Source organism: Triplophysa rosa, linkage group LG25 (genome assembly GCF_024868665.1).
Source record: "Triplophysa rosa linkage group LG25, Trosa_1v2, whole genome shotgun sequence".
NCBI classification, from domain to species: domain Eukaryota; kingdom Metazoa; phylum Chordata; class Actinopteri; order Cypriniformes; family Nemacheilidae; genus Triplophysa; species Triplophysa rosa.
The window spans coordinates 3,673,513-3,686,833 of NC_079914.1; the positions used below are offsets into that span (position 1 = coordinate 3,673,513).

At 36.8% G+C, this 13,321-nt stretch overlaps 2 protein-coding genes across 2 annotated transcripts in view; both read left to right on the top strand.

The window, feature by feature from the left end:
- The first annotated feature begins 4,962 nt into the window (after window positions 1-4,962).
- On the top strand, window positions 4,963-8,825 carry terf2ip (telomeric repeat binding factor 2, interacting protein). The gene is made up of 4 exons (XM_057325937.1): window positions 4,963-5,004; window positions 5,782-6,745; window positions 7,117-7,241; window positions 8,117-8,825. The coding sequence occupies exons 2-4, from the start codon at window positions 5,794-5,796 to the stop codon at window positions 8,699-8,701; spliced, it is 1,662 nt and encodes a 553-aa protein (XP_057181920.1). The 5' UTR covers window positions 4,963-5,004; window positions 5,782-5,793; the 3' UTR covers window positions 8,702-8,825.
- Window positions 8,826-10,164: 1,339 nt separating this feature from the next.
- LOC130548638 (E3 ubiquitin-protein ligase RNF123) overlaps window positions 10,165-13,321 on the top strand; it is a 153,160-nt gene continuing 150,003 nt past the window's right edge. Inside the window, exons 1-3 of the mRNA XM_057325536.1 lie at window positions 10,165-10,275; window positions 12,306-12,408; window positions 12,510-12,597. Coding sequence (XP_057181519.1) covers window positions 12,330-12,408; window positions 12,510-12,597 — 167 coding nt within the window. The 5' untranslated portion in view covers window positions 10,165-10,275; window positions 12,306-12,329. The remainder of the gene's footprint in view (window positions 10,276-12,305; window positions 12,409-12,509; window positions 12,598-13,321) is intronic.

The window sequence follows — 13,321 nt, forward strand, 5'->3', positions numbered from 1 at the left end:
TGTGTAGCATTAAACTAGACCTGTCAAAATGACTTACTTTTAAGCGCTATGCAATACATACATTTACTGTATGTATACACCCTTGTAACCTTACACCATACACATCCAGAATATTTTCTGGTGAAGTTTCTGTTTCAGCAGTAAGTTGATCGTCAAGTTTTCTTACAGCTAGACCCAAAGAGCAACTTCCAAGAAACTCCAACATTTATTTGATGGTTGCCAAACAAAGGTATGATCTCCTTTCCTCCTTTTTCTAATCACATTTTAAAAGTAGATGCTTTATCTATATTTCTACTGAATTAAATATTTAAACTTTTTCAGAAAGCTGTGAGTGTCTATTTTTAAACACGTAACAACACTGTTTCAATTAAAGCAATAAGTTCCAAGAAACAGTGGGTTACAGTGCATTTTATAACAGCTAAGGGCGTTGTGGCACGACGCGAAACGGAGTCATTAAAACCCCCTTAGCTGTTATAAAATGCACTGCACCCACTGATCGCAGGGCTTATTGCTTTAATAAAACGGTTATTCCATATGCGTAGCAAGTTTCATAAAATAAAGTAAATAAAATGATATTTAGGCTATGTAATGCGGTCAGCCGTTATACATCGGGGTATTTTATAACGGCCTAGAACTTGGCTCAGCCAATCAGAATCAAGGACCAGAACTGACCGTTTTATAATTTTATTTTTATTTCAGATATAATTATGTCTTAAAGTCCAGAGTGATTTTTCATATTTATTAAAATATTGATGTTCCCTCTCCTCAGGTAAAAAGCCATGGTAGAAACATTAAATAAAATAGCCCAGCTGAGAGACGCTGGGTTTGGTCGACCTCGGCCCAGACATGGTCTCAAACTCTTGTACTGGTTTGCCAATGAGTGCATTTATTTTGAAAACAATAATGAAATGCGCTCTAAATATGACCCGGACAAGGACATTTTGGTTTTCACCATTTTAAAAACAGATATGATCAGTATGGTGATAGACTTCTACCAGATGTAGATATCCCATACTATGTGATTGGCAATCTAAATTCACCAGGAGCTCATCAACTTCCTTCATATAATCCAGAAGACTATTCTTCCTATAATGAAGACATTATTATCAGTGTGGACGATGACGACTGGATTGAAAACGTTTATGTGACTGAACACATCGACAATTCAAACTATGATCCAGACACCACTTTCCGGATTTCCAGACGATTGCTCATTAATTTCAGAAGCATAACCTTAGAGAACCTCCTGTGGAAAACAGGCTATTATACATGGCAGCCTCAAAGACCTGTGCTGGACGTTTTCCCGATACCATTCCCCAAAACCATTCAGCAACCATTCAGACCTGTAACAACTTTAAATGCTGTGGTTTCTCCAGCCAGTCCCACTCCATTACAACAAGATGTTGACAAGGAATGACCTCCTACTTCAAATCCTGCCTTGGTTTCTCTTGCTAGTCCTCCATCACTAAAGCAAGATGTTGACAAGGGACCACCTCCTACTGCACAGACCAATGACACCACTATTCAGATTGAGCCAGATGTTAATACACACAAAACAAAAGTTTCAGAGAACGTACCGTACAGAAATAAGACATTTTGGGATATGTGTGCCACTGTAACACTTGACTCCCCACCCTCTTCCTAGTTTTATCTCTTAGTATCCCTTTGTTTATTAGAAATGTAGTTTGCATTTATAGAATATATTCTAATGTTTTTGTGTAGGTTTTATTAGGTCTATGAGTTATTTTATAACAAAGCAAAATATTACTTATTCACTCTAAATGTGTTTGACCTCTTAGTAAAATCAAGTTTTGAAATTAAGTCAGTATGGAATTAAAAAAGGATAATTCTAATTTTCTTAGTGTTGCAGTATTTGTTATAAATGATTTATCTGTGCACATTTTCTAATTCATTTGCACTTGTAATCTTTAATCAAAAACATTAAACTCCTCTCAAAGACATCTCTTCATAACGTAATACTCAGAAAAAAGTAGAACTATACTGACTGTCCAATGGGTACCGGTAGTGTCAGGTCCCGGGTTTGATTTTCCTTTTCACTGTCTCACTTTCTCCTCATCACTACTCTGTTGCGCAGCTGACGCGGTTTGGCAATCAGCTGAGCGGCTCAGCAGCGCACACCTGTCTCTTATCTCTACTGTCAACTCTCCCCTTTATATTCCTCTCTTTTCTTTCCTTAGTTACTGTTGTGTTGCATGGTTTACACCGCTCTTGCTACCTTCGGAATATTCTAATCTTGTTTTCTTCTAGTCGTAGTTACCTTGAGTGTTTTTGTTTGGAGTTTTGTTCCCGGGACTGACCTGCTGTTCGGTACTGGATCATCCTTTAGTCTTCTTCGGTTGGGATTACGAGCTTGCCTTTTCCCTCTGGATCCTGTTTGCACCTCGATCGACCCTCGCCCGTCTGACTACTCTCTGGATTTCCCTTTGGACACTGTATGCCTCTCGTCTGACCACACGCCTGTTTGACCCTGCCTCTGTCTCACCCTTTGGATTGTCGGAACTCTGTTATGTTATTTTGTTTTTTGACTCTTGTCTTGCTGATTTATTAAATTCTTTTGATTTGAATCTGCCCTTGAGTCCAGTTCTTCCGAGCGTGACAGGTAGTGTATCAGGCCAACTTGCAACGATCCAATCAATAAGGAGAGGGCAAAATGAAGCCCTATTTTTATCTAATTTCAGAAGATAAGCTAATATTTCAACAGCACACACAACACTACATGTTACACATGACAGAATAATATTTCAAGGGGCGTAATTTTGGGACAGGATCTGTTTTGCCCACCTGCCTCAATTCTACCCCCCTCAAACTTATGCATGGTTGCACATACAGTCCAAAACAATTAGTCTGATGCATGCACAAAAGCAACACTGTAAGTCTCATTAAGCATTTATTCCTAAGGCCATAGACATTGTAATGTTTCATAGCCACAGGCACTACATGACAAAGTAATACTTAAAGAGGATAATATCGGGGCAGGATCTGTTTTGCCCAGGAAAAGCACCCCTCACATCTTCCACTAGGAGCGTATCACATCCATGAAACTCACCACCCTTAACCACAATAGACATAAAACTATACTCTCAAATTGTGTGACGCTAGGACCAACAGAGGCAAATTTAGGAAGGTGTGCTTTTAACTGTTTTCTCAAAATTGTCTGATGCTAAAGACCAAGAGAGGCAAATGTAGGAGTAGGTGTTTTTTTGGCAACTGGTCTACCAGGAAAACAACCCCTCAAATCTCCCACTAGAAATTCACCAGATAGTTCAATTCTGTCATGAATTACACACTCTCTAGTTGTTCCAAACCTATATCATTTTTTTGTTTGGTTAAACACAAAGAAAGATATTTGGATGAATGCGTGTAACAAAACAGTTCTTGGACCCCATTGACCACCATAGTAGGAAAAATTATAATAGTAGTCAAAAGTGCCCCAGAACTGTTTTACATTCTTCAAAATATCTTCTTTTGTGTTCAACAGAACAAAAAAATTATGAAGTAATTTTTCCTACTATGTTAGTCAAGGGGGTCCAAGAACTCTGGTTATAAGCATTCTTCCAAATATATTTCTCTGTGTTCATTAGAACAAAGAAATGTATACAGATTTGGAAAAACTCGAAGGTGAGTAAATGATGACAGAAATTTTATTTTTGGGTGAACTATGCCTTTAACCATTACTAAATAACTATACTCTCAAAATTATGTGAAGATGGGACCAACAAAGGCAAATTTAGGGCGGGGGTACTTTTAATGGTAAGCATTTTCTCAAAGGTAACCCCATGTAAACACTGGATATACAGTGCACTGCCCGTCCCAAAAAACGTCACACACTCTAATGTTTCGTTGGACCACTTTTAGCTTTGATTATGGCACACATTCGCCGTGGCATCGTTTCGATAAGCTTTTGCACTGTCACAACATTTATTCCCTTCCAGAGTTGCATAAATTTTTCACCAAGATTTTGTATTGATGATGGGAGAGTCGGACCCCTGCGCAAAGTCTTCTCCAGCACATCCCAAAGATTCTCAGTGGGGTTAAGGTGTGGACTCTGTGTGTGAGAAAATTATGTCAAATGCTCCCTGAACCTCTCTTTCACAATTTGAGCCTGATGAATCCTGGCATTGTCATCTTGGAATATGCCCGTGCCATCATGGAAGAAAAAAAACATTGATGGAATAACCTGGTCATTCAGGTAGTCAGCTGACCTCATTCTTTGGGCACATAACGTTGCTGAACCTAGACCTCCAATCCAATGGGAGGCTCTTACCTATTTGCTTAGTTAAATCCAGGTGGTTTACTTTTTTTTGGACGGGCAGTGTATTAATCATTGTATTTTTAGCCGTAAATGATAACTTTATGTAGTTTTCTTACCTAAATTGTTGTCACGGACAAAGCAACCAATAAATTGATTACTTGCACTGAAGGCAGGGGCTGTAGCCTATGGAGAGCCAACTTGGTAGGTCACATGACTATAGATAGCGTATCTAATAATAACAACGTCATCTCAAAGTACACACATGCACAGCACACAGGGATTTAAAGGTCCCAGTATTTTTGTTAAATTGTCCCTATAGTACATGGTGCACTGACATACATAAAACATCTGAAAAAACATAGAAGTTTCATTAAAACAACAACTATTATTATTATTATTATTATTATAACATATAATAACAACAACAACAATACTAATAATAATAATAAAAAATCACAGGAATAAAACAAAAGATAAAGAACAACAACAGCATTAAATAATAAAGATTTACTCATAATAGATTTACTTTCACTTTTTGCCGGAAGTGACTTTATTTTCCCGCTCAAAGGCGGTTACTTCCAAAATTAAAGTCTCTGTCTAGCTCCAGCCTAAACCGTTAACACTGAAAAACTTAATTCGTGACTCTTATTTTGAAGAATTTCCATCGCTTGTTTTCTGTTATTGCCGCAGATTTACACGTCGTGCTCCTGAAACACTGCATATCAGAACAGGTAGTTTATGATATTTAGTCATATGTCTTGTATGTTTTCTTCTTGTTTTCACCACACAGTTCATACGAGTGTTTGTTGGGGCATGTACGGCCTTCGTTGTTTTAAAAGAGTCCAAAGTAATCCATCGTAATGTTAGTTGTGAAACCGAGATAAATGCATTTTATTAGCGAGGAATAACTACTATTTTATCATTTATTTAAATATATTTACCAGCTTTTTAGTAATCATTTTACCGTCATTTAGCGAAGGTTTATTTAATGCAAGAAACAACTTTTGTTTTGAAGTCTTGATCCCACTTTGTACACAAACACAGTGTGAAACATTTACAAAAGTATTACAAATTACGGCGTAAAATAAATATTGCATATACTAAATAGAAATTTTTATATGACAATTTCTACTTTTAATTTTAAATTCTAAAGATTTAGGTTAAACATTGTTCCTTAAACTTTACTCTCCAATCCGATGAACATTTTGAAACTCGTAAAATAAGAATAAGCAAAACATATAAAGATGTGTATTTAAAATAATAATAATGAGTATATATAGATATATGTAACGTGGTGAATATGAATTAAATCCTATAGTTAATTATTTGTACAGATTGTACAGAAGATTTGCAGTAATACAATGTATTTTACAATTTTCTATGACTTCTTTTTGTACTTAGTTCTCCTCAGTTTTACAATGTGTTTTCTGTAAATGCAGAAATTTTAAAAAGTGCTATAGAAATAAAATTGAAATGTTATGAAAATAATGACGACTTCATCTCTCCAGATAATTCTAAACATGTCAAAGACGGTGAAGGAGGAGGATTCTAACGTGTCTCCAGTCTTATTCCTGGACACAAGCGGACAACAGATGCGGTTCTTTTTAAGACCTGGCCCCACCAAAGAAGAAATTGCCCCGCTCGTAACCAAAGGAGGCGGTAAAATGTGTCGCGTTCAAGAGCATAGTGCCGTTTTACTAGCCGACCCCAAGGATGCAAGTAGTGCCATGACAAGTACTGGACAAACCTATATCTCCATTCAATACATTAGAGATTGTGTAGAGCAGAACCAGCTGCTAGATATCGATGGATACGTCATTAATGATGGGCCTTCGAAAAAGACAAGGAGTTCTACCCAAAACCAGGGAAACGGACGGTTGAGTTACTCAGCAGAAGATGACGCTGCTATATTGAAGTTTATTGAAAATCGGCAAAGTGAAGCGAAAGGCATCCTGGTTTGGAAAGAAATGCAGAACATAAAGCTCACCAAACACACCTGGCAGTCCATGAAAGACCGCTTTAAAAGACACATTCAGTTTAAGCTTATAGACAAAAGCTCGGAGAAATGTCCTAGTGTGGCATCTAAAAGAAAAGCCCTTGCTTTCATAGACAGTTCCATGAATACGGAGAATGTCTCTCAAACCTCCTCAAAAGATGAATCTTCTCAAAAGTCACCTCAGAAGTCCGTTGTTGTCTCGGACTCCACACAAGTGGTTGGGGAGAACAGTTTGTGTCCCGCTGATGTGTCCAATCCTCAGCCTTCTCCTGATAGAGCTAGTTCAACTCCAGATGTTCCTGAAGCAGCTGAAGAACCTCAACAGGGTTCGAGTGATGCTGGTCAGCAGGAGTCTTGCCGCCAGGTCCAAGAACAGGAAACAACAAATGAAGAACAACAAAGTCAAACTCAGCCAAGTCCTGAAACGTCCAAAAGACCAAGACTAGATGGTGATTGTGATGAACAAGGTCCAGAAGGTAACATTCCTAATAAAATGCATCATGATTTCTCTTAAACTAATTACTTTAACCAGTACAAAATGACTTTAGTGTTTTATACGTGGATAAGCTTTTTGTGTGTATATAAGCTCTTTTTTAAGGTGACTATCTGGTGCCAATGCCGTAATAATTAAAGACAATATTTAAAGTTAAAAGTTTTGATGTTGAAAGAAATTCAAGCACAGTAATGTTTATTTTTAATGTTTGTGGTGATGTGGGTTTGTAAATTCTGTGTGTAAAAACAGACCTAATTTGATTCTAGTAGAAAATGTGTTTACCATATCGTCCCTCTGGGGGGTGCTGTTGAACTCCCCCAACAAGCTATTTACAAAAACATTTTTTTTTTTTAGAATCAAACGGACATTCCTCATCTCTCACAGAAACCAGAAAAACACCCTGCATAACCTCCTCACCAGCCGCCAAGACATTTGGCATTCTTGCAAGAGCAGCTAGAGAGTTTGAAGATTCTGACGGGGTATGATCAAACAACTCCAAAAAACATTGTACAGTTGTAGCTGTTGTCTAAAACACATAACTTTTTGTAGAAGAAAAGCTTTTTATTATCTTAAATCAAATCCACACTGATAGATCCAACTATGACTAGATCCTACGGATCCAGGGTTCAGCATTTAGAATGTCTGTTATATCTCATATAATACACACACCGGTTGTTGATAAAAAACTTAGTTCTTAAGAACCTTTAACACAGTTTCAGCTGAAACCCATTGGTTATCTACCTTTACGTTTATTATGGAAAATGATCATGTTAACATGCCATGACTGGTTCTGGGTGATCATGTGATACCATTCGTAACCGATTCAAACGGGTATTTACTTTCGTTCTGGCAATGCATTTGTGTGTAAAAGACATTTTGAAAGCTTGTGGACGGCTATGCTATGTGACCTGTAGTGATCGACCAGTGTTTTCTTTTTAACAACTTACTTGGATGCTGAGTATTGTTAGATGTCTGCCAAACAATTTTCTGAATTGTCTCTTCAACAGAATAACGAAAAAGTTAGACTTGAGTTGTGAATATGTCAAGGGTTGTGACTATTGATACTGTTATTATGACATTGTATTTACGCTATATTTATACATAGCTAACAGATCACACATTTGTTTTTATATTTGTATTAGGCTGTGTCTAAAACGATGTGCGTTTCTTACTTGAGAGTAATTTATGCGAACAGTATATTAAGAAATTTTACTGCTGTTTGCTTTTGTACACACTATGATGTAATACCGTTGTTTAGTGCTACTCTTTAGAGAAGACAGGAATACCAGAAAGTGGCCAAATTGATTACAGGTCTTGTTATATCTAATGACCCTTAATGGTTTTATTTCTACAGATAGATGATGAAAGCGAAGAAGAAGAGGGTCCGAGTGAATCATCTTCAAAAAAGCCTTCTGACACGCATGAAAGTTCAACAGCACCTGCACGAGAACCAGAAAGTCAAGCTGAGAATGACAGGGATGCCCGACAGGGTCCATCAGAAGCCATTTGCAATGGGGCACCACAGATACCTGATGATGAACGTCCAGGACCCAGTGGCACAGCTGTGACCTCCAAAATCCAAGAATTAATCTTGTACTCCGAATTACAGGAAAGATACCACAGCCAGCCGAATCCAGCGGAAATGCTGCCGAGTAGCTTGACAGACATCAAGCAGCACGTCATGAACTTGATGAGAGAAACCAAGAAAGACCTGGTTGAGGTGACCAAAGCGCTGTTGAAGGCCAACGGTGACCTGGCCAAAGCTCAGGTTTATCTGCTTGAGGGATATGATTGTGAGACACATGGACCCCTCTGGACCCCTCTGGATGATGAGATACTCCTGCTAGCTGATCCGTATGAACTTGTGCATCTTCAGTCAAAATATGGAGAGGAAGACGTGACCAGGAGGAGAGCATTTCTCAAGGCTGATGTGCACTGAGGGGCTTTGTGAGCGTACAAAACAATTGACATTCCTAATTGTAGAATATGTGTAATTCATAGTTTTGCTGAAATGTTCATAGCTTTAAATTACTTTTGTATAAAACAATTAAAGTATTTTTTATATCTGAGTATGAATCAGTTTGTTAAATGGGTTGACAAATATACCGTTCATGTGTCATATGGTGTGACGGCAAAAAATTTGAAACAAATTAACAAGGTTGATAAATCTCTCTTATGCTGTTTTATATTATAAATATTAACATTATCAAATAATATATTATTAACAGTTTGTTTGCTATTTTTTGCTGGCACACCATATGGCACATGTACAGTATATAGTCGAGTCATTCATGTAGAAATTAAATAAATTTAGTGTAATGGCCTGTGTATGGGGACGTGGAATGGGCGGGGCTTACATAGGCTACCGTATTGTTGTTTCTATTAGTCAGGTACTGCGTGTCTAAACAAACATGACCACATATTACTTTATAAGTATATGGCTGTTAAAGTTTCCAAATGTCATTGTTTGGGTGTAAGGTATTGTCCTGGCAGCATTAAAAGAAACACAGTTCGGTATAAGCAATATCTGATGCTTTTTGCAGCGCTGCTTTGGACTGACCAATCACAGGGCAGTTACGTGATACGTAAGTTAATTGTATACAGTGCGCTGGGTCGATTTTTTTATTCTTATATGAGGACATTTGAAATGTAAATACGTATATATTTAAAGCACAGATAAATATACAATAAGACAAAACGTCCTGAAGCCGTTTAGAGCCCCCTGCAAAGTCAAATAGAGACGTTTAGCCAGCAACAACTTGCTATTTAATAGATGAATAATGATTCGCCTTAGTCAATTTTGTCCCAGACGACGTACCATAGCGGTGAATTGCTTGGGTTAAATGCATTGGAAGACAAGCGTTTCCTTACTTTTAACTTCTCATATGACACAGACAAATTTCTCCAGCAGGGGGAGCTTGACGGTTCATCATGTAAAACTGTTGCATTCACGCCTTATAACTTATTAGTCTTATTTGAGACACTTGTAACTTAAAAGTACAATCGTTTATTACTAATGAATGTAATGAGCGGAAATTGAGAAATACGTTTAATTTCTAGTAATTTCTATGAGAAAACTGATCAAAATGTATTTTCACAAACAATTCTGATTGGGCCATTCTGACCAGCGCTGAGATAAGACGCAGCAATCACGTGGTAACGCAGACGCTCTGCTTTTCAAACAAAGGTTAGATACATGTTTTATACATAAATAACGACAACCACAAACTTTAACACTAATAAATGCACAATATAACGAGTTTTTGTAAATATCTTATTTTAACGTCTTGCCTGACCAATCGCAGATAACTTCCGCGCCACCGAGCCCCGCCCATTGGGAGACAGACATTCAATGCTATTATAGATCTACACATTTATTGTATTTCTATGGTTAGAGGCACTGACTGTAGACACATTTAAAGAGGAGAGTCCAATAACATAATCTGCTGATCACAAATAAACACAACACACCAAATCAGTGACGACAGCAGGACATTAAAGAATCAACCATCGGTAATGTCGCTTTATTTCCCTACAGTGTATTTAAAATATGATCATAACTGTGCTTGCTGTCACATGCATTCAACACGGAGGGTGAAACACATGAAATATTGTTTTTGATGCAGATATTTAGGGCAGGTTAGAACATCGACATGTGTTATTAATAGAAGTTATACACGTATAAATGATATGGCCATTATTAGTGTTGGCAAAGAAGGGACTGAAGACTATCTGTATTTATTTTGTGGATGTGCTTTTATGTTTGCCTGGACAGCAGCATGTAAACATTGAAACTGCAGCTGCTTTGGGGGCTGGATTGTAGTTTAAAAGTGTTGTCAAAATAATCCTGTCTAGAGTCTGTGTTTTTGTTTATCGTAGGTTTGGATAGATGTGTGCTGTGTGTTATTAGACAATAAAGAGAACTTGAGCTTTGCTTGTTTTAAATAATAAATAACACACTTAAAGTAACAAAACATACTGTGGTATAACTGTGAACTGTACTACGTTTTTTATGTTTTTAATGGGTCAGAGACGAAAAGGGGTTTAAGCATAAAAGCAATAAATGTAATACTGCTTTAAATTGTAAGTTTTCTGTATAATTCATTTTCATTTTTCTGAGCAAAAAATTTATATCATACATTTTTCCCTGATTTACAGAAGATGCCCACTAAAATGTCATTCAGTATATTAATCTTGTCAGGCATATTTACAACAAAAATCAATTTATGACATATTAAAAGACTAATTACTTTCACCCCAAATGCAAATTAATTGTAATTGTAATTCTTTTTAAATTTGCCACTATCCTAGGTCTTGCCCATTTGTCAATAATATTTTTTTACTCATTTAAAGCACAATGAAATGTCATATGCTCCCTTATTCTTTTATATAGTTTAATATGTACAAGTCAGAATAAACATGTTGTTTGAATTTGTACAGAAATATTGTGTTACACTGAATGGCAATGTAACATTATTTCAACAAAATTTTGACATTTTCTCCAAAAACCATAAAGTGGAGATTTTACTTGCATTTAATGTACTTTTGTAAATTTCTTTTGATGGGGACATCTTAATGTCTTTGACCCATATACCATGGTGTACCTTGTTAATACCATGGTTTATAAATCATTCAACATTTGCATTTTACATTTATGCATTTGGCAGACGCGACTTACATTGCATGATACTAAACATTTGTGTCTAAGTATGTGCAATCCCCTGGGATCGAACCCATGACCTTGGCTTTGCTAGCATGCTCTAACCACTGAGCTACAGGAAAGCTTCAAGGCTATATCACGTATTACTTTTTAATGCTACTACATCATCTGGTCATCATATCTCTATTAATCTATCACGATGACATGCATATTAATGTGACAGATGAATATATAATTATATTATACCAATAATTATTGGCAGCTAGTTTATTAATATTCATTTACATGCTATATAAAACATTAATATATTTTTTATACATTTGTATTTTATGTAAGAACTCTAGATTTGTTAGTCAAGTAGCCTCATGCCGGTAAAATGTGTGTTTTTCAACCATAACAACAAAAAATGTGTCTGGTTTGATCTTATGTATGACAACATCTTCAATAGCTTGGTCTTAAACTGAAATATTAGACATTAATGATGATTTGATTTATTTACATAAACCAGTAAAGATAGCAATGAATTCAGTTCAAGCCAATTGTTGTTTTGCTTTAAAGACAGGCCTTTAGTTTAGGGTCCAATTTTATTCAGCAAAACTTTAATAAAAGCCTATTCAAATAATTGAATAGACATTAAGATATATTAAAAGAAGCACTTATTTGTATCTGTTTTGTGATAACTCTTGACAGTGGTGCTTGCGTGTGTAAAGCTCCCCACCACCGTTCTGGGTGTTTTTTTCTGTCCTGTTTTATATACTGATGTTGCGTTAAGCAGGATTGTTTCAACCTGTTTTTTTAACGTAACTTTTTTATGTGACACCTGTACAGATGTGTACAGAGTACAGATGTGCGGTATCTTATATCATTTGTCTGTTTCTGTCAGATTGGTGATCTGTCTATCAGCAGTATGAGCTCAAAGGGTGGCACTGCCCTGCCCCGACGCAACTATCGTCTGACATCAGAAACAGACAAACCTAAAGCTGCAGGTATGTTTATGTGCTAAATGTGCTATACACACAAGTGACTACTAGCGAAGAATTGTCATTCCACATGCTTAAGAGTTGTGTTTATGGTTCATATTTTTCAGGTATTGTCAATGAGAAGTTGTTGAGTGATTATTTGCATCATGTGTTTCCTGCGTCCGGTAAGCATGGACCAGCGTCAGCAACGCACAGGTGGGTTCTGAACTTTCCATTAAGTTGCCTGAATTCAGTATATAAGGAATTCAATTGAGTATGTTCTTATTGACTGTACAATATAATACAGTATTATTAGTATGAATGCATTCCTGAAGATTTTGGACTGATATTGGAATACTATGTAGTAGGGAAGTAGTGTACCCGAGTTTTTACCCTAATGAGATGTGACCGCAATAATTGACTAGCGACGACTTTGTTTTATGGCTGGAATACACTACTCGACTTTTTCTCCGATGTTTGCCCAATTCGCAGTCTGGACAATGGTTGACAAGACTGACAGATTCATATTAGTGAGGTTTAATAATAAGGTCTATAATGCGTCACGTTTCCCTGTTGAATTCAGCAAAATGTTGTTGAGAATTTTGCTTCTTCATCATTCAAGCAAATACTCTCCTGTGCCTTCATTCCTGAAAAATAGTTGACTGGGGGCATCACCAAGATGGATGAATGAACTGAATGAGCCAAGTCCCTTTGACATTAAACATTCTGCTTCCTGATTGGCTGGGATTCTTTTGCATCAGTGTGAATGGACAAATTATAGTGCAAATTAGTCTGACAGCTGTGAAACGGCCTTAAACGTGCTACAGTTTTACAGTTTCTCATGTTTGCATTATCACATCCACAGCAGTTAATTTAATGTATAAGTAACTGTTTGACCGAAGGTAGTAAATGATGAATTCACGAAGAAATGAAGTTTGAT

What these genes read in the sequence shown, in the direction of transcription:
- terf2ip (XM_057325937.1), top strand. Translation starts at nt 5,794, where the DNA reads ATGTCAAAGACGGTGAAGGAGGAGGATTCTAACGTGTCTCCAGTCTTA. An exon ending in TGATGAACAAGGTCCAGAAG is followed by an intron (nt 6,746 to 7,116) that starts GTAACATTCCTA and finishes TTTTTTTTTTAG; the next exon opens with AATCAAACGGACATTCCTCA. An exon ending in AGTTTGAAGATTCTGACGGG is followed by an intron (nt 7,242 to 8,116) that starts GTATGATCAAAC and finishes TTATTTCTACAG; the next exon opens with ATAGATGATGAAAGCGAAGA.